Below are 25,391 nucleotides of genomic sequence, written 5' to 3'. Positions count from 1 at the left end.
TAGCAGGTTGTTCCTCTGCTAGTACACAGACTGATACAAGCAGATATCTTCACTCCTATGTCATCTGAAAACTCCACCCCATTACAGAGCACAATAATCCAATTCCCTCCAAATCTTAATCCTTAGCCTTATTTCAATCTATAAATTACACCTTTCTGCAGGACCAATAAATTAAGGGGTCAGGAAATTATACCTTAATGAAAATGTCAAGTTTATTTGCAAACTGACAAGGTATTAGAGATCTCAGAGTACTAAAACTGACCTATATCATTTCAACACAGAAGCAAGGTTATGCATACCAGGTGCCCAATAGCAGTTGCCTGGATGCAACTCCAACAATTCATCTTCTTGAAATCTACGTGGCTACTCCATGTAGGAGACCCAGCTCACTCAGAGCAGAGAGGCACACACACCATCTGGTACTCTAAGACTGCAGCCATGCAGAACCTCGCACCGCACAGGATGCAGCTCATCTCTAAATCTCAGAAAGCAGTCTTCCTCACCATGGGAATTTCAGTATTTCAGTATGTCTGCTAGACCCCATCCATGATGCTCACCATACAGTGCCGTGTAACGCTCTGCTACGAACTGGCGTGAGGTTACTTCCTCTTCCCAGGAAGTGTTCCAGCTCTCATAAACAGCCTGCTCCAGCCTGACAGATCGTTTCCTGAACAAGCCCTTGGAATTCCCTAGGGTCCTTATCTTAGTTAATGGGTAATTATTTTGATGGATAACAATGAATAATCACTTTCCCAGCTAAGAACTTCCTCTATTGACTTGTTTAACATTCCATTAAAAGGTTAGTTGCCAAATGAACTCAGGTTTTGTCAGATATTTGTAACTACAAGCTCATTCTTATATTTAAGGGAGTTGCTAATGCTTCAGGTTTAGTCTTTCACAGATTGTTTTGGGTTTGTTTTTTTTTTTTACTACAACTCTCTATTATGACTGACCTAACAGGCTCACCTGTGTACCACCTTGTTTTTACCTAAAACACCAAAGCCCAGAGGAAAAATGATGCTAGACAAATGGAAAATATGAAGTTACCTTTCATACAGATGTCATACTTACAGTATGTAACTCTTCACTTACACTTGCCCCCAAAAGTTGACTTCTAACACACATGACTTCATGAATTACCTAATGCAAAATTTGCTTGTGTAAAACCACAAGTGAAATGGGAACCTGAGAATTTAAAATAGCAGCTTGACTACACTCTACATAATCACTTGTCCTACTGTAGAAAAAGCTGCTCTGACATATAATTCCGGGTTGGGGGGCAGAGTAGGAGGGGTATCACATTTTCAAGGTTTCATTATCACGTATCTGTATTTACAAAAAATGAAATTCACTCAAAAAGCCAAGAAAACACCTACAAGAAACAAGAACCCATTTCAGGACCAGTCCAGGAGTAACCTAATTATGCCTAAATTGCTGCTTGGGCACGATCAGTTTATTTATAGCAGTTTCACAGGTCACAAGATAAAAAAATCATAGCAAAAACCATTCCAGCAATTCAAGATGTAACTGCCTCCTGCCTCTATGACCATAATGCTGAGCAATGGCAACATCTTAAGGCAGTCCAGAAAGAAGGGTTAGAGCAATTCCATTTATAGTCACAGTATCATCGGCATTGCTCCAATTCAGAGAGGGAGTCTAAAGAGGAATTTTTAGTCCATAATCTTGGAACTCTCTTCCAGATGAGGAGGCCATCTTCACATCTTCCCTGGGTGCAACAGACCACCATTTTTGCTCTCTTTCTGTTGACCTTTCCTTCCCAGACAGAACCTTTTCCAACACTTCAGAAATTTTGCTCTGCATGCTGCACTAAGGGGGAAGAAATGGCTGTGTGCCTTGCCTTTATCAAAGGGTTTAATGTAAGCATTTTGGCCTCTCCAACCTCTCCCTTTCTTTGCTGTTTTTCAAATGGCTTGTTTAAAAAAAAAAAATAAAAAAAATCAAGCCATCAAAACAACATGGCCAACTTAAACAAATACAGGAAACACAGAAGTGAAGGCTCTCAAAGCAGCATTAACCCACCCCCACTATAAATGTTGTGTAACAAGTCCAAAAAAGCAGCTAATAATCCAAAATGTGTGTGAGCAGTGTAGGTGTGTAGCTGTTACTATAGTAACCTCATTTTCATTTCCTGACCATAGTTTAGCCAGCCCACACGCCTGTCTGAGGGAAAATGTGCTCCTACCCAGTCTCGCGCTCCTGTAAGAGCATCACGAAAGCTAACTTTCTTATCAGCTTTACAGGATCTGGTCCCTCAACCTTCGCTGTCTTCTCCTCTTCCCCCAGCCACACTGCTTCTGCACGAGACCTTGACCTCGCTAAACAGATCTGACTAAAAAACTTTTGCATTTCTAATCAAGCCTGATAATCCTGAGATACTTCATTTACAATTTCATATTAAAAAGATGAAAAGCACAAGATCAATAAATTCATCAAGAGCAACCATTAGTTAAGATACAGCATTTTCAAAGACCCTGTACGGTTAAGCACTGTTTCTTTAAGCACGCCTAGAAATGGTTGCTTTCACACAAAAATAAAGTTGATACATCCCTTCTATTTTAAGATTGACTTTCCCAAATTCTTCAAAAGTCACATGCCTGCTCAGAAAACCCAGAAAGTTGTGCAGGCACTAACTAAAGTTGGCAAGGTACATTTAAAGTCATTTGAGCAAATACTTCAAGACAAAGGTCTCCAAAAAAACAGTATTTCTCACAAGTTCTACATGCTCTTTCTGCACATACCTGCTGCTCCAGATGATCCTCATGACAATGCAGTCACTCTACATTCATCCTAAACAGTATATGGCAGCTACATCTTTCACATAAATAACAACAGAGAAATGCTTAAGGGAACAGAGTTTACTTTTCTAGATTACCACACACCAAGTGTTCATGTGCCAAACTGAAATACACTTAAGTAGGAAGTCTAGTCAAAAGCATTTTCAAACAATCAGTTTCCCATGGAGTTGAATTACTCAGTAAAAAAATAATATCAGCCAAAAAAAAAAACAAACCCACAGCCTAACATGCAAGGACAACTAATACTGCCCTGTGGTCCGTATCCAAGTGGATGGGAAGGAGCAGGATAGGATGAGACCACCAGGGTCCCAACCAGATGACATATGGTCATTTATAGAGATAGGTCCCTTCTTGACTGGAGGCCAGCTTGACACACAAACCCAATATAGCCCATGACCCTGAGTAAGCATATCGCCCCTGCTGTGGGTGAACACAGCATTTGAACTCAGGGCAGCTAACAGCATCAGAAAACAAGTAAGCATCATTTATCTGGTGATAATTACAGGACAGAAAGGGTGTGGTGAGTTGGAAATAATATCTCGAAATTTGGAGGAACTGGAGGAGAAAAGGAAGATAATAGAACCCAGTATTTTTCTAGGCTTAAAGACTGAGAATGAGGGAGACGTGTTCATCTTCATTCAAGCACTGAAGTTAACTGTGGCCTTTACTGACCACAAATCTATGCATTTGTAGAGGTTCATGGAAATTTGCATTCCAAATGGGCTTTAGAGATACCACCCTAATCTTCTTCCATTTACCTCATAGTTCTTACACTTATTCTCTGCCTTTAACAGGGTTCTGAAGAAATCTGTCATTTCTTGCCTTCTTCATTTCTTCCCTTCCATGTTACTAAATCCTGATACTTGGAAATTAACTCTTGGCTTGCTGAGATTTCTCCCTTGAACCTTATATTACATTAACATCACACAGAAAAACCAAGAGAAGTCTTCAGACAAATACATCCAGGAATGCAGTGACAAAACCACAAAACCAAGCACTTTGAAGTATCATCATTTACCTGGCAGACAGTTGCACTCAAAAGCGAAGTCACCTGTTTGATGACAAGTTCCTCCATTCATACAGGGTGATGGGGAACATGGCACATACACACTTTCACAGCGATGTCCTGTATAGCCTGGCTTGCACTGACACCTGTATGAGCCAGGCAAATTGACACAGGTCCCACCATGTTGACAAAGGCCTGGTGTGGCACATTCATTCACATCTATCTCACACTTCTGGCCAGTGTAGCCAGGCAGACAGATGCAGGAGAACTTATTTCCAGATACAGTACATGTACTTCCATTGGCACAAGGTTGAGATGTACAGGCATCAATCCACTGACAATCTTTCCCTGTAGGATCGAGACAGAGCACTGCATTAATGAAATGTTATTTCTATGGAAAACAGTATTTCCTTCATGCTACCTCAAAGTGATTAGTGTTCTAAATCCTAAACTTATTAAAAAAAAAACTATGCCTGCATTTTACAGTGTTATATTTGAAACAAAAAAATCAATTTGTGGTTACAGTACAAAGTCATTTTATTTGCAAAGTAGCAACAAGATATAGAATGTTGTGATTTATAAAAATAACCCATGACCTGAAATCATACTACACACTGACAGTCACTCTTCTACGTCCCTTTCAAGAATGAAAAGCGCGAGTTTCCATGCTTCCCCTCAGGCACCCAATTATAATTTTCCCATAGCAAGATTTTGCTGCCAAATTTACTTCACTTTTTCTAGAAGCTAGACTCTGAATTCAAAGACTAAAAACCACTTCAGAGCAGCTTCTGCGCTCAGTTTTCCCATGTGGACAATGCCACAAGATCTAAATGTCTTTCTGCTTACGTGTAAAGGGTAGGGAAGGTTGATTCCCTAACCCCTCTCTCCCCCTTTGCTTTTTTTGGTCATGAAGTCATTTAGACTTTTTCTCATTTCCTGTGCTGGAGCTAGTAAATTTGAGTGTATTATGACTGCCCCAGAACATTCCAGGATGAAGTAATTCTCTAAAGAAGAGAGTCTGGAAGTACAAATGCAGAACCTCACCTGTATAACCTGGAGGACAGACACACTCATATGTGTCCTGGCTCTGGGGATGACAAGTTCCTCCATTCAGGCAGGGCTGGGACATGTAGCAGAGGTGCGATTCTGAATACTGACAATCCTCTCCCGTGAACCCAGGAGCACACTTGCAGGTAGCCTTTCCTATCAGAGATGTAGTTTCACAAGTTCCCCCATTCTTACAGGTATTGCTTTCACAGGGGTTTCTGTACTGACAGTAGTCTCCAAGAAAGCCTTCTCGACACCTGCAATAGAGAAGAAATTATTCACAGCACATTCACCTGAAGCCTTGCCATCCTGGGAAGATACCACGAATGAAGTTTCATGACCCCTAGTGTCTTGGAATTTGTCTTAACTAATGGTAACAGTAGCAGACCTAAATGCTAACGTCATAAATGTAACAGGGCCTTTCTCTGGGGTTGTCCCAAATGAAACCACTGAAAATACAAGTTTAAATTGTGAAATCACTCATTACAAACTGAAGAAATACTGCATACAGTCAGAGTTACATCAAATGCAGGACCTTATTCTTGCACTTCCCTTCAAAACTTCAGTAAAAGCCTAGGTATTAAAAGAACTGCCAAGTAATGATTCCTTGCACCCACTCCCATTTTAATAAGCATTCTTTTTAAGAAGGAGTTTAGATAATAGCTATTAACCGTAGGTATTATCCATCTTCCAAAATATTTATAAACCTTGTACAAATGCAGTGTCTGAAGGGCCTGAGGATCTGTAGCAGATCTTTCTCCGCAACACTCCCGTGAGACAGGAATATACTGTTATCCTCATGTTGATAAGTGCCCCTGGGACTGTGACATGCAGAAGTCTGCACTCAGCTAGCAACGCAAGCTCTGCAGTCAGGTCTCCCACGCCCCTGGCTAGCACCCTAACGACAAGGTCATTGTTCCTCTCTCTCCCACAGAAAAACGAGTACACACACACTATCTACAGCTAGGGCAATATTTTATACAAAGATCTGCGACTGCAGAATAATTGCAGTTATTTCTCTCTAACCTAAACTTATGTCAATACAGCCTGAATACACTTGTCAGCTGTAATCCATCTTTTGAATGGCCTTTGTACTACAAATTTTCCATTTAACTTCCAGCAATACAGGACCCAGGCAAGCAAGCCTGCAAACCCCACCTCTGTGTCATCCCACAGTTCCATTTTCTTCTTCCAGGTAGCAGAAAGCTGCAACAGTACATGCTAGATAAAAATAACACCTAACATACAAAACAGGACTGTCCACTTGTACTTTTTCTATGCACAGCTACATGCTTTAACCGGTAAGTAACCCAAAATATACACAGCCTGAGAGAACATATATTTCACTGCAAAAATTCAGAGGTGAACATTATATACACTTTGTTTCAGAACAGGATAGGTGTAATTATTCCATCAGAGAGTTACTGAAATCCAAAGGGAAGAGATTCCAACTGCAAAAACCACACAAGTCTCTAGCTAGCCCTCAGACAAGAACGTAAGAGTGAAAAGACTGCCTTTTACTTATGCACTTTAAAATGTATGGTAGATTGGAAAACAAACAAACTCCCACACCTAACTGGATAGGCCTTAAAATTCAGTTTAAAAATTAAAGAACAATCATGAAGCTGTGTTTTAAATAGAGTACTACAGGGATCTCCCTTTGTTCCTATGCTATTCAACACTTCTATCAACGAATAACAACAGAAAACATCAATGCTGGTCAAACATGTAGGTAAGAGTGAAGACAAGTTCTTGACAGAAAGTAGTAACATGAACTGCTTAATAAGGCAGTCAGCACATAAAGTGCACTTTAGCATGGTGAAGTCATATGTCTAGAAACAAAACATACACAGCATTGTCCCCAAAACAGGAGGAAGATCTGGGAAAGACAGATTTGCTTTGGGGGTTCCTAACAGTCAGCTGAATGTGAATTCCTAGCATAATGGTTAGGCCAGGAATATTTTAGATGTACAAACAGCAAATATCAGGTAGGAGGTAAACGAGATTATGCTACATCTGATATTTCACTTGGCACAACCATTACATCAGTTCTGGTGTCTGCTCTCTAAGAAGGAAGAGCTTTACTAAACTTCAAGAAGTGAGCAGCAATGATTAATAGAGAACTCTTGACACAATGAAAAAGCTCAGGTGTTTCAGTCTATTCATCAAAGGGAAAAGGGAAGAAGACAGTTAATCAAAAGCTCCAAGTATGCACAAAAACTCAGATTTAACCATAATTCCCAATCTAGAAGGTACAGGGATAACAGAACTGAGCATAAGAAGTTCAAACTAGACAAATCCAAAATAGAAATAGGGAAATATTTTTATCTTCAAACAGAGACCTATACACAGTTTCTCAGCAGCAGAACGAAACAACTGGAACAACGTGTTTAAGGTCACAGTGGAATTTCTCCATCACTCATGCTTATTTAAAAGAACACCAGGATTGGCTGTCTCAGAAAGTGTATGCACGCTAGTTCAAACACAGCTACTCAGAGAGATTATTATCCGAGTTATGCAAGGGGTCATTACTAGATGACCACAACTGTTTTTTCTCATGTTAAAATTTATTAACTAGCTTTAGCCACATGTCTAAAGCAGGAAAGTCATATAATAGATGTGCATAATCATAATTTACTTTTCTCCACACCCAAATTAGGCTCCTTTCACCATACCTTAATACTTTCAACTTTGTACCCAAGAACAGACATGAAAGAGTTTTTCCAGGGCAAGGCAGGATTAATAAAGTTACAGAAAACAAATCCTGAGACAATACCGTTTTCAGAATGTCCTCTACCTTTTGTGCCATCCTCATTGTAACAGCTGAAGGCTGTCAGTGTGAGGTGCTGCCACATCACACAAGAGGCAATCTTCGGGTATTCTGGGCCTAAACCATGTCAGTTCTATACGCTTCATTTAACATCCCAAATCCCTCCTTGATACGGGTTAGAAATCGGTCCAAACACCAGCAGGCTACATAGCTTTGTAGAGCTCAATCACATAGAAATCTGGCACCCAGCAAAGACAGCTGTGCCAGAAGCTGGAGAACTGCTCAACTCCCACGGCATTCAAGCCTGCACACAGAGCACTGCCTAGCTCTGCTCAGAGACCGTCTGGCTAACTACAATTAAATCATGTTTCTGGACATCTATATGCAGCTGATGAATGTGCAGAGTCAAACTGAACTTCAGTCCCAGAAGGCTTTGAAGATCTTTGTAATAGGTATTTCTTCCAGTTTCACCACCACCAGTGATGGGGGTCTTTGGGCAGCTCAGCTGCCTTCAGTGTTAGCAGTACACCAAGCTCCCCAGACTAACAGCAGCAGGCACAGGCCATGCACTTGTAGCTCTCTATCATGAAACAGTGAGCAACAAATAAGAACTTCACAGAACCCCACTGAGGGCACCTCATCAGATAAACAAGAGGCCTTCCAACACCATCCACCACTCCAACAAATACAAAATAAACCAAAATACACATAAAAGATAAGTCTTAAAGTGCTTTTTCATTGAAAGGCTGTAAAGCAAACTAGAAAGTGTAGAGGAACATCTCATGTGCTGTCCACAAGCAAATAAACCACCAAATACACTCCTCTCCCCCTGCAACATTCAGGGATATTGGAAGATACATTTAACTTTTGCTCCCAGGTAACTGCAAGGACAGAGCCTAGACACTGATTAAGAGTATAGCTGGTAAGATTTGAAAGATGAGACCTGTGCTCTAAGACAAAACTCACAACCATCACCCACATGGTCCAGCAGTCTGTACACAAATGTTCTGGTACAAAGTTGAAGAGCACTCCAAGACCAGGCTTGTTCTGGTATCTTCAGAGGCTAATCAGAAAAACATGAGGGAGCACTCCAACAGGGAACAGCAAAATCTCTTTCAGCTTTAGCTCTTTATATTTGGAAGGACAAAGCCTTACAGAATATGCCAGAGGGAACATGACTGTATGTGGAAAGATGGTAGGTCAGGTATCCACCATTTTGTTCTCCTCCAGGAGAAGTGCTTGGTCAGACAGTTATGCCATTTTCCCCTCCAGCAATCCAGTGCAATCCTTTCTGAATGTTAAAGAACAAAAAACCTACAGTCCAAATTTTCAACCATGTCTCCTGTCATCAACATTTCTAGGCACAAATACTAGTAATTTAGTTCTAAATGTTGGTGTAGATAAAACTGCAAATATTTGCCCCTGATTCATGCTGGGTACCACATTGTGTCTCTAAAAAATAGAGGCAAACACTGAAAAAAGCAGGGCCTACGTCCAGACTTCTTTAAAGGATATAATTATCCTCAACAGCAACTCCAGCTTCCCACCACCCCTGCTCTGCTCTCATCCCAACCTACTCTTTCAAGTTTTCTTTAGGAGAAGGGAAAGGAAAAAAAAAAAAAAAAAAAAAAGCCACTTGTCTACAGAGCAGCTTAAAATTGTAGCAGCTTGTGTCAGCTCCAAATGACATGCTCAGAACAGGAAATCCAATCTTTTCCAAATAAAAGCCACTGTTTCTCCTCAGTTTTCCATCTAACACTCAAACAGCAACAGGAAGATGAAGTTTGTTCTGGCACTTTCTAGAAGCATATGAGGTCTCTTAACCTACTTCAACAGGAATTTAATCTTTTAAGAACAAATTTCACATGCAACTTAATTCAAATCACGATCACTGAAAGCTAGAGAGTTTGAAATGGGAAAATGTCCTGTGGGCTGCATCAGCTATGCAGCTGCTTCTAATTAAAGCTTCTCCTTTACTCTCTCTGGGCTACTTTCCAGCACAAATACTTTTGAGCTCAGCCTTTTTTTTTTTTTTTCCCTCCTCCTTCTTGTCTCCAGCCTGCATTTGCCTTAGCTCAGGCTCTCATGGAGCTAAACAAGAGACAAAAACAAAACAAAGGTATTTATCCAAAGCTGAAGTATCCACAAATCCATAGAGCTACATTCACTCTAACAACCTAACACTACAAAGTGAAAGTAGAAGACTCACAAAAGCTGCACTTTTGGCTCTTCCGCCACAAAAGTACACTGAAGTTACCTCCCAATACTTGGTTCTCTCTTGCTTTCAAAAGACCTCTAGAAAATGTCTGGTCTGTTGGAAAAACCTCCTCATCTGCTGTGCTATATTTTCTTGGGCACATTCATAGGACAGTCTCTTCAAATACACCTTATAGACTGCTTTAACCAGTCTTCCAGATGTTGGATTTTCATGGGAGTTTCCTATTCAGGCCCAGTGATATCATCTGGAGATGCACAGAAGGAAGCAGATGGTTTTAATTTAAAAAGCAAGGGGAAGAATTTCCTAGTAGTTTTGCCTCTCCCCCTTCTCAACCCAACACTCCCTTCACTTTGATTGGAAGATGCTTCAACGGAGCTGGGGGAAAAATGCAGTCTGATGACTAACGTGAGAAGGGTCTCAGTTATTTCGCTACAGATTTTAACCAGACTTCCCTCTGGCTCCCGGGTTCTGACTCCCACACCTACACCTCCTCTCAGGAGGGAGAACAGGATTCTCTGGTTAGTTTTACAAACGCTCCTTCCCATGTCTCAAGGCTCTCATTTATGCGTCATACTTTGAATGCAAACTATGGGATGGGACGGCCTCTCTGTTCTGCATTTAAAGCAGTACACAGCTATTGTTTCCAGTCTACAGAAAGTGCTTCTACAACGTACCACTCCACAGTACCCTTATCCAAGTCTCAACAGGGAAGGTTCAGTACAGCTTTTTCTGACCATCAGATCTCTGAAGAGCTTTTTGATCTGCACAATAGAATTTTAACTGAGTAACTCAGATCACCACTTTGTTCCCAGATTTGAAGCTAAATGTGTGTGTACTCTCCCCTTTCCCCTCTGGCCTTGTCTCAAGGGTCTCCTTTAACTTCTGAAAGGAGACAGAAGGAAACAGGAAAGGGCAGCCCATTCTCAGAAAGGGACAACTTCTGCATTTAGCTTCTTCTGGAAAACTCTTCAGGCCTCATCCTGCTATAAGGTCTCCTACGGGTATTCCCCATAGACTGGTCTAGGAATGATTAGTCCCAGGAGAGATCCTGAGAAGATACTTGCCTGCAGTCTCAGAAGCAGTTCTGCAGTCTAAGATCTTGCCTTCAGCCACAGAAGTCTTCTTAAACCCAAATTACAATTAATTTATAAAGATCCAGCTAGAAAGAAAGGTAGGTCAAAAACCTGGCAAAGGGGTTGGAGGTACAGGGGGTTAAAATTGAACACCTTACTGTCAAGCTGTTACTGCTTGGAGTTTAGCATGCTTTGTGGTCCTCATGTTGCCATTCTACAGATAAGAGATAGTAACTGTATCATACAATGTAAATTGTGCAGAGATTTCTGCACATGGTCATAAAAATGCTGCTGACTGAAGAGGCACAGAAGCACACACACAGCTGCACAAACCATGACAACTTTGGGCATGAAAGGATGTGCTGAAGGAGACTGTCCTTTTGGCATCAGCTTACTTCAGCAGTCTCCTCATCTGACTAGGAACTGCAAACAGGCCATGGTTGCCACTGTCCTTTTTATTTTTATCATCAGGACCAGACAAAAGACACTGGTGTTAAAGTAGTACTTTGGTTCATACAGAAGTACTGATATCCCTTCTGGAAAAAAAAATAAGCAACAATGCTAAGGTCAAAAATCCAATATTTAAAGCCTGCAAAGCACGAGAAGTAGCAAAGCTCAGTTTCCTCCCTAAATCTCGGAACACCCCTACCCCAAACTCCCTCCCTTCTCATTTCTGCTTGTCTCCCTGGCACAGTTTTGCTTCTGTTCCCTGTTACTGGGGCACTGGAGGGAAGTTGGGAGACGCCACAGCTGCCAAACATAGGGAAAGCCTCTGCTTCAGGGCCCTGCTGCCCCACATCAAACACAGAGAGAATCCTGCACCCATCTGCAGCAGACTCTTGCGCTCAGAAAACAGTGAGCAGTGTTGCTAAAATCTATGCTCTACCTGTTCTTAAAACAACATAGCAGCCCTCCAGTATGTTAAGGGGGTCTACAAGGATGCTGGAGAGGGACTCTTCATCAGGGACTGTAGTGATAGGACAAGGGGTAATGGGTTTACACTTAAATACAGGAAGTTCAGGTTAGATATAAGGAAGAAGTTCTTTACTGCGAGGGTGGTGAGGCACTGGAATAGGTTGCCCAAAGAAGTGGTAAATGCTACTTCCCTGGCAGTGTTCAAAGCCAGGCTGGACAGAGCCTTGGGTGACATGGTCTAGTGTGAGGTGTCCCTGTCCAGGGCAGGAGGTTGGAACTAGATGATCTTAAGGTCCTTTCCAACCCTAACCCATAGATTCTATGATTCTATCCATGCCTTCCTAGCCTGCCTGCGACTGCAGAATTACCCTAAGTTAGCAGTGCTAATCCCCAGACTCTATAAGCTACTACTTTCTCAGTCATCCAGCAACAGGGAGATGAGACAGGGTTTTCCTGTGATGCTCACAGTTAGCATTAAGCAACAAGCAACTGCTACCCTGCTTCTCTGCTGGATATGAGAGCATGCAAGAAGACTCCTCCATGCTTAACACCTCAATGCACAACATACTGGCTAGAGATGCTGGGGAGGAACACATAACAACAACAAACCACCACCACAGTGCAACACAAAGCCTAACCCCAAATTGAAACTGCCTTTTGTCAAAGCAGGACCCAGAAAGATGGGTCAGACAGACCTTATTCCGAGGAATACGGCTGTATGTCCTCACCATGCTAGTCACTGAATGCGTGCACAAAGATCTCAAACAAAAATTCTGACCTTGGAAGGCTCAAACACATGAATGTGAAATTTTCCAAATATAAAATCAAGGTCAAGGAAGGCCAGTGATTCTATCAAACAGTGCACAAAATTACAGCCATGGGCCACCAGCATCACCAGAGGAACGGAGCTACTTAAAGGGTGCTTGCAAGAGCAGTCTGATAAAGATCCAACTTCCTTACAAGGGTCACAATCACTGTTCCCATAACAGAGGCCAGATGCGCCATAATAAAGGTCTCTCTTCCATTGGAGTAGATGCTACATGATTTTCTGACAAAGAAAGCTGTTTTGATGCTAAGCTGTCACTTGCTGCTTTGCCAAATATCTAGACTAGATGTTTTGCTTATCAGTGCTTATGTTACTCATGTTTTGTGCATCACATCTTATTATCTCTGATGCAGGCTCTCCCTCACCTGTTTACCTGTTTCTTACAGACAGCAAGATCAGCTAGATGGACTGATCACACATTAGAACAAACAACTTGGCCCAGAGGAGGTACAGCAAGAGGAAGAGAACCTATTATAACAACTTATTGCCCAGCAGAGGAAGTATTGCAGATAACTTGAGAAAAGTGGAAGGGGTGGAGATTTAGCTAATCAGTGAGTGATCCTCCAAAGCTAGAAGCCAAGGCACTTCCTTTAGTAATAAGCTCAGTTTACTGAACAAAACATTTTTACTCTTAAAGCCATCAAAAATTCAGAAAGTCATTTAGGTCACCACACTAGATAAAAAGTTCCCCTATTCAGAGTTCCTCATAGTGCAAGAAAGGAAAAAAAAGTTAAAACCAAAACAGGATGCTAAGAATCAGCCTGCTAAAGGCAGGGTCTCCACAACTGAGGGATTTTTTTTGCAATTTTTACCTTCCTTTCTGCAAAAAAGTGTTCCTGAGCCAGAACTAGAAAACAGACACAGACTAATCTCTGTATACAGGCCTCTATTAGCCTTTCCAATTACTCTGGCACCTGCAGAGGGGCTGAGCTGTTACTTGAAGGAGGGGTTGGCTTAAGACCTGCAAGAAGTCTTTGCACAAAAAGGAAGAAGGCAACATTAGAATTAAAAATAACTCTGTGCGCTTAAAAAATATAAGCGCACTCAAAGGTGAGACTGCGATAAGGGAAATGTGTCAAGATCTGGACTGAACAACAAACACTGAACCAACTAATTTTTTTTTTATTTTTTTTTTTTTTTAAACAATCTAAAACATGGTTAAGAGAAACATGCAAGTTGCAGAACACATCCTTAAGAAGGCACAAGCGGCAGCAACATCAATACCAGTCTTGTTTATTACCTCCATTGTGACCCACATTCTTTGGCTCCAGACTAACATGCTTAAGTATATGCCAGAAAGGCTACTAACATCACACCATTTCTTGTTTCAGTCTTACAATACAGGTGAAAAGCAGGAAAAGTTCCAGCTTTCTTTTCAGAAAGGCAGCTTGTTTCTGTTGACAGCAGTATAAAGACAGGGGAAGGGAAAGACTAGGAAGCAGAAAGTGTTAAAAATTTGAATTAGAAAACCCAACAGGGAATAACAAGTTACATATTTGCCTTTCTATGGCCTTTCTGCACATCAGGTATCAATTTGAAACTAAGAAGAACTTCAAATTAGATTATGATTTCCCCTTTGTGTGCCACAGGTGCAATTCAAGTATATTGAGTTTTATGTAACACGTTAATAGAAAGATCTAAATGCTGTGGCTAGGGAAGATGGCTGTGTGAAGGGTGAAGAGCTAAGCTGTGTGTTAGCCAAGCTAAATCAAGAGGACAAAATTCACAAATATTTAAAGAACGTTGGCATTAAGAGGGATTTAGCACACTAGAAAATAGCACAATTTACACTGATGAACTAAACAAGGTTTAGAAGATAATCTATTTACTGTAGATGTAGTAAATGAATGCTGCCAAACAAGGAAGGTTTATCTTCTCGCAAAATACCACTTTATTTAAAAAGAAATAATCTAAGCACTGCAATTTGAAAGGTGAACTGCATTTAAATAGATGCTATATCATTCTCCAGATACCACACACCGCCAGAATTCCTGCTGATCAGCTTTCCATGTGGCAGCAAAGTAAAGGCACCACGGAAGAGGGTGTCAACATTTACCAAAATCAATTACGCAATAAAGACAAATGTGGGTGTTTATTTGGGGGTTTTTGTTAGCTTGTTTTTGCAACTCCCACATATTACTTGCTCTTCAGCATGTAGAAGGGAACTGGCACATTTCAGAGTACAGAGTAGTTAAGAAAAACTTCATAAAACTATTCAAATTGGGTCTGAAGCTCTATAAAGCAAGGCAATTTATAAAATAGAGAGCAAGTTCCAACTTAACTTGTGGGTCTGGAAGCAACATATAGAGTTTACCTCTATGATGGCTTTGGCCTCTCTTCCTAACCAAATGCAAATAAATCAAACTGACAAGATCCAAACCCAAAAATCTGAACAAGAATCCAGATTTCTGACGTTATGAAAAGCTAGCACATAAAAACTAATGTGTTATCACGAAATACCAATTCTGCTAAACCCGAATGCACTGAATGTGTCTGATAAGAAAATATTAACAATTCACATTTCCTTTCTAGCTAGGACCTGAGTGAGAAACAACTGTCAATTAAATTAGAAATTAAACCAACTTACTTGCAATATCCTGTACCATTCTGATACGGAATGCACTTTCCCTCATTAACACATGGCCTGGAATCATCCATACACTGCAAAGCTGAAAGGAAATGACAGTCAAATCAGTAGCCATACATGTCAAGTCAAAGCTTCATTAGCATATTTTGAGGAATTAAAATCTTATAGTGGAAAATTTTGTATGTCTGGAACAGAAACAAAGACATTATCGCAGAGTTTAGTTTAATCTCTGGCAGCATCACAACAGCCAGACTGAAAGAAGAATCAAATACAGATTTGTTCATCAAGCAACTAAATGGTTTTAGAATTTCTTTCAGGTAGATTTTCAAAGCAAAGCACGCAGTAGTTTCTACATTCGTGTCAGCACCTGTGTATTTTGGCTTAAATGTCACCCATTACTACCTTCTGATCAAAATTCTAGACCAAAATTCACCAAAATAAGGGGCAACTACTCCTAAGCCTTCTTTAAAAATACTTTGTCTCAAATCTTCCCTTCTTTTCGACCACCTCTAGGGACACCTGGCACTGAAACAGGGGCATCTGTCCCTCACAATCTCACCTACTGTACATTTCTAGCAATCCAGAATTTGCTGCAACATCATTACTGTTGCAGCACTCTGATTTCAGTCTATATTGTATTTAGGAGTGAGTGAAAACATCAGAGATGTTAAAGACTTTCAGCAAAGAATTTGTTATTTCTGAAGAGGAGATATTCTGTAGCTCAAACTGACATTTTTGGTGTTACATTTTAAAAAAGGCATTAGGTATGATACAGTTCAGGCTGGTCAATTTTTATCCAAGTCTACTGGAAGCTCTGGTGGGATCTCTTTCTGATCAGCTCTGACAAGTGGTTCATCTCTTCATGGGGACCTGAAGGAGCACACCACAGCTATCTCTGAAGTGAGCAGAAGGGTGAGAACTATGGAAAAGCTGCAGGAGCAGAAGGCACTCTAGAACCACAAAAATTTAGCCAGCCGTCCTAGACCACAGCCTGCCATTTGAGTAACACCAAACTAGTAGATAAAAGCTCTCGGAACCAGAAGATCTGGGCTCTATCCTAAACTTACACACGTATTGAGAAATCACAAGCTCTTCCCAGTCTCCAGGTCTATCTCTGGGCCCTCAAACACACACACTTCTATGCCATTATGGAAATAGGATCCGTAATCAGTCTTAAAGGCAGTTAGAGGCATCAATGACATCCAACCACCTAAATTGCCTACTTGTGTATCAGCTGCTGAAGGGCAGATAGCCTTTTTGGTTTTTAAGGATGGCTTTCCTTTCCTCAAGAGGTATTAAATTTTCAATACAAATTCAGCAAGGGGCATCAGGGAAGAAAATCGTCCAAACCATCACCAAAGTTTATGTACTGGCAACTAAGGAATAGGGCTCAGAAACAGAAGAGTTAACTCATCAGTTCCACTAAGCTTTCCCCAAAACCAGCCCAAATTTAGTCCAGCAATTAGACCACTTGGAACAGACTCCAGTTACTGCTATGTAGGGCTTGAAGTGTTATTTCTCAATAACCCTGGAGCATGCAAACAGGTCACGTGCACTATAAAGGTACTCTAGGAGCATTTCACACTTGCAATCCCTACGCAGAATACAGTTAAACTAAACACAGTTGCCCAAGAAAATTATCAGTATTTCCCACAATATGAGTACAGCTGTTTCTGTTAATGCGATTTCTGAAAAGGGGGCACTTGGATGGCACTGCTTCTGCAGAGCTCTCAGGAAATGAACAAAATTCCACTCTGAGCCCCTTTCAGATAACCCCTGAGGTCAGGGTTACCAAGCGACAGAAATATTAACACAGATTTTGCATGGCATTCCCTTCCACAGCAGTCAAACACACACTGATTTGCACCTGTCTGAATTTTCACCCCATTTAACGGCAACATCTGCAAGACTTCGACTTCAAATTTCATCTGCTTCTGTCTAACACTACAGCAGCTTGTTTTCACAACAGAGATTAACTCCAGTTAGCATGGTTCAGTTACAGTGTGTTCAAGAGAAACTGCAAAAGAACCTGTAACGATTCAGACTGCTCTTACCTCCTGTGCTATCCCAGGGAAATGGAGGAAGGTTAAAACAAGCCTTACCACACTTCAGAGAACCAGGAGGGGAAGCAGATTTTGTATTCTCATCTTACTACCTTGAATGCTCATTCTTTTCACACCAATCAAGCCAGTGGAGCAAATACTCAGAGGATTATTTCTTTTGTGCCCATGCTTTCAAACACAATTCTGTAAACTCTTCAAGTACTCATGTACCCAGTGAGAACTGAGCAGTCAGTTGATTTTGTAACCCACATAGTAAAAGCTTAACTAGCATTTGGCCAAAAACATGCAGCACAACTGCATGGAGGGGAACAAGAGGATGATGGCTTTCAGGGTCACAGTAAGGATCCAAATCAGTGATTCCTGTTTAGCTCAACAGGCCAAACACAGAGAGAGCAGAGAGGCTTTAGCAAAGTAATGATTAATTTTCTCCTGGTTTTTGACAAATTATTCGTGCCTTGAACTGCTGTTTAGCAAGTCATTAAACCACTACTAGTCCTTAGAATTCATTAACAGAGGCACACAGTGAATGGGGCAACGAAGGCAGCTAAAAACATATTTTGCATATAGTAATTTACAAGTGAAAGAAGCTGAAAAAAACAAAAGCAAAATGACTCTTTTGTACTTTTTCAGCTTAAGACTAAAACAGGCTGAATAGAAATACATTGAAATGCAACTAAAGCTGAAGTGCATGCAAATGTAACCATATTTTATATTAAAAAGTAACATGACCACTTCTCTTCAAAGAAAGAAATCACAAGGGAGACTGAAGACTACAGTTCTCACAGTAAAATTAGCATTTCTGTGCACAAAGCACTGTCTTCCAGTATTTCACGATATCTTTAACAATTTCATAATGCATACAAAACTCAGGCATTTCAACATGAATTACTTCAAAAGCTACTTTTCTGCTATCCTACCATGTTGTGCTCAGGAGTTAATAGTATCAGAAACTTTACCTTCTACCTCAGCCACCATTAAAAGTATGTCTCTTTACCTCCATTATGTTAACTGGAAACACTTTGGTGTGCACAGCATGAGAGAACACAGCCTTGTCTTGAAAAGATAAGGCCACTTTTCTATAAGCCATATATAGATAGATAGCATCAGCACACCGTCAAGGCTTTGAGTAACAGGCTGCTTTCAACAGTTTTCTTCTGTGTTTTAAAAACGAGCAATGAGGAATTATTTGCTGTTTTCTGAACCTGCTCTAGCTTGCCAAAACTACCAAGACTATCAGAAGCTGGGTTAGCCCACGTCAAGCATGAACAGCGATGTTTCAAGTCCTCGCACTCTCACGCAGTGGAGGGCTCATTCCAGTATGCCAGCAGGTCTTCAAGGGGAAATCCCACAGCTTTTTCATGTGCTGAACTGCCTCACGATCTTTGTCAGTCCCTTTAGGCTGAATATGAGAATATTTGGAAACACCCCACAATTATCAAAAGGCTGACTTCTTATGAAGTGGGCAGACCACCACTTACGGAAGGTGGTGGCCCCAATTTCTAGCATGTGTTGTAGCCAAGTTTGAAAAACTTCCTGGATGAGGGCTCTAAGTGCATGTGAGATTAATGTTTTTAGCTATACTACCTAACCTAGTGTCTATACAAATCCTTGCACATGCCTTCATTTAGACACAAATACTAACCTGACGTTTAACTAGCCTACCAGGACTATTTCCCAAAGCCAGAGGGGAAAACAAGTAACCACTGCTGTAAAATGAGCACAAGCAGAAAGTGTTACTCATAGAAACGCTATAGGAGCTGCTGCAGTTCTCAACATTCAAATCCAAAGCTCATGCTTAACTGGAGTACAATTTCACTTATTTTTTTGGCTAAAGAGACAGTTAAAGCAAATCTAAGAGGAAAAGTTGTGTTTCTGCACCACTGTTCTTCAGAATGCCAAGATCATGGGGAAGTTGTGATTTGGTTTCTATACTTCACCTACCCACTCTATATTCAGATACTTTCTAGGTTAGAAAATTAAAAGAAATAGTGAAGGATTAAGATTAGAAGATGTGTGAGAGTTCAGCTTTTAGGGGAGAAGGCTGCTACAGGGAAACAAAACCATAATCAGAGAAAATCTGACAGGGCTTTGTTATATATGCTAAAAGAAAAAGTAATTGCAATAAACTCCTCACTCACGAGTTCAGAAAAAGTCAAGCAGAAATAAAAATGCAGAATACCAAAACAATTAATGCTGTGAGGAAGAGACGTTACAAAGCTGGTTTCCTGTTGCTTTGTGGTTGATTATCCTGCATCTAAGAAGGCACAGGGTCTGACCAAAAGTTTTACTTTATATAAGGGGAGAGTAATAGCCTGGCAGAGAACATTGCTAAGCTGCTGGTGCAGCTTTCTTCTTGGGAGGACACTATATGGGTCTCTCTCTTCTCTTTCTGTCCATGGATTTTCCATTAAGTCCATAAAAACTCAGTATCTTTCAAGACCACAGACCTCTATGACACTGGCTGAAACCTCTCCATAGGTTCAAAAGCTTTCTTGTGGGAGAGGGTGGAAAACAACCTTCCTGAACATAGAAGAAAAGTCAGGCTCAAGATACCTTAAAGACTAGAAAGAAAACTAAAGGACAAAATAGGTTTCAATAACCTTTATGTAGGCAGTGGATTTTCTGTCTTGACTAACATTAATGAGAAACAGCCTGTCATCTCAACTGTGTTACCCATTCTACATGAAGAGAAAGGAGGAAAAAGGATTCAAAGCCCTCAAACAGAAGCAACACAGGATGCATGGGGAATCCTTGCACAAGCTCAGGCTGCTTGCCAAAGGTGGATCAGCTCTGAAGAGGACGATCATCAGCATGGTCAGAAACACCATGCTACACTACAAATCAAGGGGTCTCAAATTCCAAGGGAGTGAAAAACAGCTTCTGATTCCCTTCAGGAAAAACAGAGCATGAAAAAAACAGCTAAGAGAAAATGCTAAAACATGTGGTGCAATCCTGAAGGAAGAACAGCAGGTCCTCAATATGTGGAAAGTGACAAAATCCTTCCGCAGCAGCACCTCACAGCACACAAATAGCTGCTGAAAAAGCTGGTAAAGAATAAGAAGCACTGCACATATGGAGAGAAGATAATCAAATTCAGAGGGAAACCACAAAGGACTAATTACGCTATTCACTAACCTCAACAGATTATGGTTCCAGTGAGATTATGTAGCAGGGAAGAGCCCACTAGTAAATAAATGCTAGCTGAAAATATGAAAATAGCTTTTTCTTTTTTTCTGAAGAACAGATCACCCCATGGCAGTCATACAGTGGGTTGAGGAAGCAAACTAATATAAATCCTTACAGTGAAAAAATGATAGTGCCTTATATTCAGCTCATATTTAGAAAACATTAACATTTGGGGAATTTAAACAAACTTGACCAGACAGACAGCAGTAGTTAAGGACAAAGCTTGTAGACAAGGCATGGAAATAGTCCGTAAGGTAAAAATGCTTTAATCAGACTATGAAGACATCTCCACTGTTTTTACACACAAAAGCCTGAAATCAATTGGATAGTGCAAAACTCACCAAATGAGAAGCTAAGCAGAGCTCAGAGGAGAGTAAAGGCACTCAGCCAACATCCTGTACCTTTTAGGAAAGAAAACCCCAATATCTAAACTGGTTTCCTATGCTAATTTCTCTAGACCAGCATAAAAAAGAGTGGATTTCAGAAGAACAAGTCTGTAAGAAGGAGAAGCTTTGCTTTAGAAATTCACCAAGTTTTTCTGAATTTGAGAATGGTAACGACAAATCTGACTGCATTAAGCTGAGATACACAAACTACATGCCCCACAATCATCTGTTTCTAAGAAGGAATGAGCAAAAACTACTAGTTGGCCTCCTAAGAACAGAGCTGGGAACTGCTGTACAAATTCACAGGCACAGTTGAAGTCCTTCTGTCTTCAGGATCTTAGGCCCAGGAAGCTGCAGGAGGACAGTTATTTCTATCAGATGCAGATACAGTTCACATGACACTGTTCCTGTTGAAAAACTACTGATAAAAGCTCAAGTTATAATACATATTGAATTCCTGCTGAACTTGTAATAGAGTTCCAAAGTGTCAGTCACCATATTCTCCATTTCCTCACACAGCTACTGTTCCCCGCCTTCTCCTATTTTCAGTTTTCCCAACAAAGCCAAAACCCCTGAAATCCAGAACAGCCACATAAAGTATTTAGTTAAAGAAAAAAAAAAAAAAAGTTTTCAACACAAAAAAATGTAGGGAAGGCAATTAAAGAGCCAAAGAGGTATTGGTGTTTCCATGGCAATCTGGCAGACGGGAGCCATGCTCGCGTCTTCTCCCAAGCCTTCCGTCATTCTCCAGCACTAAATCTTTATTAATCTGAGCACTAAGCATTTGCTGTGCAGAAACGCCAGCTCGTTCCTTGTGCTGAGCAGTGCTTCCACAGACATCCAGGGGGAGGTCAGAGGAACGAGATGAAGGCTTGCTGCATGGAACAAACAGCAGACGCTGTGCCATTTTGAGATACAAAGCTCTTTTCTCATCCTCATAGCAGGCTAAAAAAAGGACTTGTGCCCTAGGAACAGACTATTTTCTAAACAGAACGAACAATTATTTCTGCAGCTCTCAGATGACTGTGTTTAGAATGATATAAGCACTGTTTCTTCTAGAAGGGCACTGACAGCCCTTGACTTCTGATGGCAAGATAACTTCAGACAGAATTCATCGAAACTAAGAAAATAACCACAAAAGGACTTTTTAAGCACAGATGCTTAGGGAAGCTCTTTTTTTCCCCCAATATGGATGACATCTCCCTTTATATGTTCCAAAAGAGGGGTGAGACTTAATCACTGTATCATTCCTCCACTTCACAACCATTAGCCAAGAGTACAAACCTAAAGGAAATGATGTTACATCTGGAGTTACAAATTGTGACTCTGCTTTTGCTGTTAAGAAGACACAGGCTGCCAGAACCCCGCTGCTGCTTTTCACCTACTCCTTGTCCCATGTTCAAGCCCCAGCCACCAGACCCCTCTGACAGCACAGAGACCACTTCTGAAAATGGGAGAAGATGAACAGGACCAGAGCATACTGAAGAGAATTACCCACCTATTGCAACAGCAGCAAGACACCTTAAAAAAAGGGAGGAAGGGAAATAGCTGTAGAAGCTGACAAAACCCAAACCCACCCACTGTAAGAGATTCAAATGCCAAATGCCACCAGAGGCACGAGTTCTCTTTTCCCAAGGATTCAAGTCCTGAGAACATCAGCAAGAGGATCTTCACGTATTTCTAATCTAAGTGATGCCCTGCAGGAAGTGATGCAAGTTAGCCAGATTCTCATCACACTCTTCTGAAAGTCTAAATCAGCATCTTTGATAAGAACAAATTTGACAGGCAGTAAAGTCTTCAAAAGATCAAGTAAAACTTGCTCTTCCTTAAGCAAATCTGTATCAAGCAGACCAGCACTGTCAGCTTTACCCAAAGTCCTCAAAAGTTTCGCTTTTTGAATACTAAAGATCTCACACTGCAGTCCACATCAGCACAATACCTTTGTGCTGCTCTAGATTAAAAATGTACTGGAATCCGTTAGAAATATAGGCTGATAGTCAACAGCCGCCCGGCAAAGCTGGGCTTAGCGAAACCAGAGTGTTAATCATGATAGTAGGTAATTAGGGTGGGCTTTACTACCCAGGATTCCTGCTTCCCCCACTGCTATCTGATGAGAAGAGGAGCAAACGTTCACAGCAATTATCAGAAGTATCCTCACCAAAAGTGCAGGTGTTGCTGCCCCACCCCAGCTTACTACACCTTCAACTGCAGCCTTGTGCAAAACTAAACGGCTCAACTGGAAAAGCAAGTTGCTACACCATTGGGCTTGCATGATGAGGCAGAGTTGAGTAGTCCAAACCATAGCGCTTAGTGCATCCAGGAGCCTCCTATTTATTGACCAAGAAGGCTGACATCAGGTACCTGCCCTCTCTTGCACAAGAGCATCAAGACAGTTGAATATGCACCTGAAAAATACCCTTTCGGTGACTTCATCTTTCCCATTAACTGAAGCCACAGCTCCCACTCCCAAGAACCAGAGGCAGGTCAGTATCTCACGAAGAACCAGTCACTTTCAGTCTAGATATGTCATCTCTGACAACCAGCCTTTGTTTAGTACTGGGAAGAAACTTCACCCAACCACCCTTTGTTTAGAACTGGGAAGAGATTTCACCCACAATGCCAAAACCTTCTGCAGCATGGGAGAACCCTGACCAGCCAGGTAGGTATCCCTACCCAGTCAAACAAGTGATACCACAGCTACTTCTTCTCTCAGCCCTGTCAGAGAAGGAACTGGCAGGGCTAGTGTTAAGCTGATAAGATGCTGGTATGAAAGTACAGGTTAACTAAGTGGACGTGACATTTAGTCTTTGCAAAAAATGGTATTTTGTTGTCTTACCGGACTGTGTAAGCTGTTTCCAGAAATAACAGTCCTACTATGCACCACCACCTCTACCCTACCACGAAAACATATTTCTGAACTTTTAAGGCACCTACCCTTGAAAGACCTTTTATGCTCTCAGTCCCTTTTGAGCAAACCTGACCAAAAGACACTGAGCCAATAGCTGGTTTTTTGGTTTTGAGGTTTTTTTAACTTCAACCATCTTCTTGCAACATATTAGCAAAACCAAGTCAGTCAGATTTCAGAGGAAGTTACAGCAAATAAAAAGAAAAGAGCAACAGCACTTCTCTTGGGAGACAAATACTGACCATTTCAAAGCCAAAACAGATAGACTGATTCACGCTATATCCAAAACAGCAGTAGTGGTCAAAACTGCAGACAGCAGTTTCTACTCCTAACCATAACACAGAGTAAAATTGCAGAAATTATCAGTGTCTCGCTCAGTCACACACTAAACAACTTCCACTACCACTTTCTTCTATTACTGCACTCTTCACAAGTCATCTGAAGTGCAATCCATCCTCTTGGCAGGAAAAAGGAAGAAAGAATGATAAGTCATGCAAGCAATCCAGGTTGGATGGGGCTTTGAGCAGCCTGGTCGGGTGGAAGGCGTCCCTGCCCATGGCAGGGGCTTGGAACTCGATGAGCTTCGAGGTCCCTTCCAACCCAAATCATTCTACAATAATCAACAACTGCTGGCCTTTGAGAGCTTTAACGTGCGGCAATGCCGCGAGTGCTTTAGGAGCAGGGCTGCTGTTGGGAGAGGCATGAAATCCACCAGAACCCAACAGCTGAGGCTGTGGACCATGTTCTCCAGCCTGGCTGTAAAACACACTGCGAATGCCAACATGCAACAGGGAACAGTGACAAAAAGCAGCAGTTTCCTCAGAGGTGCACACACGGCTTCACGCCTGGACCGATTAACAGTTAAAGCAGAAGGATATGTAGAAATTCCTTCTGTGTGTGCAGGTATGTCCTCAACAAAGAGGCTGGAACTAACACGACGCATGGGTATTCAGAGCGATGGAAAGCAGTAAACCATTTCCCTCTTATTTTGAAACCAAACCCCTCAAGCACTCGAGCCATTTTTGCAAAAGCACATCTATCACTGCCACGCACTGCGGCGACGGACGGCTGACTTCGCCTCAGCGTTCCGTTACGCGTGAGCTCCCATGGGAGAGCGGCCCCCGCTGCCCCGCACGGAGCTACAGAGCCCCCCCGAGCCCCGGCTTCGTGGGCAGACCCGCACAAACCCCTGCCCAGGCCCGCGGCGCGGCTCGGGGGTCACCGCTCCTCTGGAAGCTGCGGCGGCCCTGGGGGGCCACCCCCCGCGATGACACCCTGCGGCGGCCCCGTCGACCCCCCGCATCAACCCGCACCCCCTTCGCGGCACGAGGAAGGGGACACCAACGCCGGCCTGCCCGCGCCGCAGGGAGCTCCGGTGCTTCCCGAGGCAACGGGCCGGGCAACGGGCGGCTCCAGGCAGCCCCTCAGCCTCCCGCGCACCGCCTTAGCCCCACAGACCCCACAGGCCCCCACAGGCCCCCACAGCCCCTCGCCGAAGCCCCGCCACTCACCGGACGCAGGTTCGGCGCGGCTGAGCACAGCCAGCACCAGGCCAAGGAAAGCGGCGAGCACTGGCCCCACTCCACGGGCCAT

General features: G+C 42.0%; 1 protein-coding gene across 1 annotated transcript in view; it reads right to left on the bottom strand.

Moving 5' to 3' along the window:
• Window positions 1-25,391, bottom strand: part of NOTCH2 (notch receptor 2) — a gene marked incomplete at its 5' end in the record, with an annotated part of 83,565 nt that extends 58,174 nt beyond the window's left edge. The window contains 4 exons of the mRNA XM_080624167.1: window positions 3,835-4,170; window positions 4,867-5,126; window positions 15,259-15,340; window positions 25,310-25,391. Of these exons, the coding sequence (XP_080480293.1) occupies window positions 3,835-4,170; window positions 4,867-5,126; window positions 15,259-15,340; window positions 25,310-25,391 (760 nt within the window). The remainder of the gene's footprint in view (window positions 1-3,834; window positions 4,171-4,866; window positions 5,127-15,258; window positions 15,341-25,309) is intronic.

The sequence above is a fragment of the Psittacula echo genome (assembly GCF_963264785.1).
Source record: "Psittacula echo genome assembly, chromosome: 7".
In the NCBI taxonomy this organism is placed as follows: domain Eukaryota; kingdom Metazoa; phylum Chordata; class Aves; order Psittaciformes; family Psittacidae; genus Psittacula; species Psittacula echo.
The sequence above is the reverse complement of the archived record's forward strand: the minus strand, read 5'-3'. Positions and strand labels throughout refer to the sequence as shown.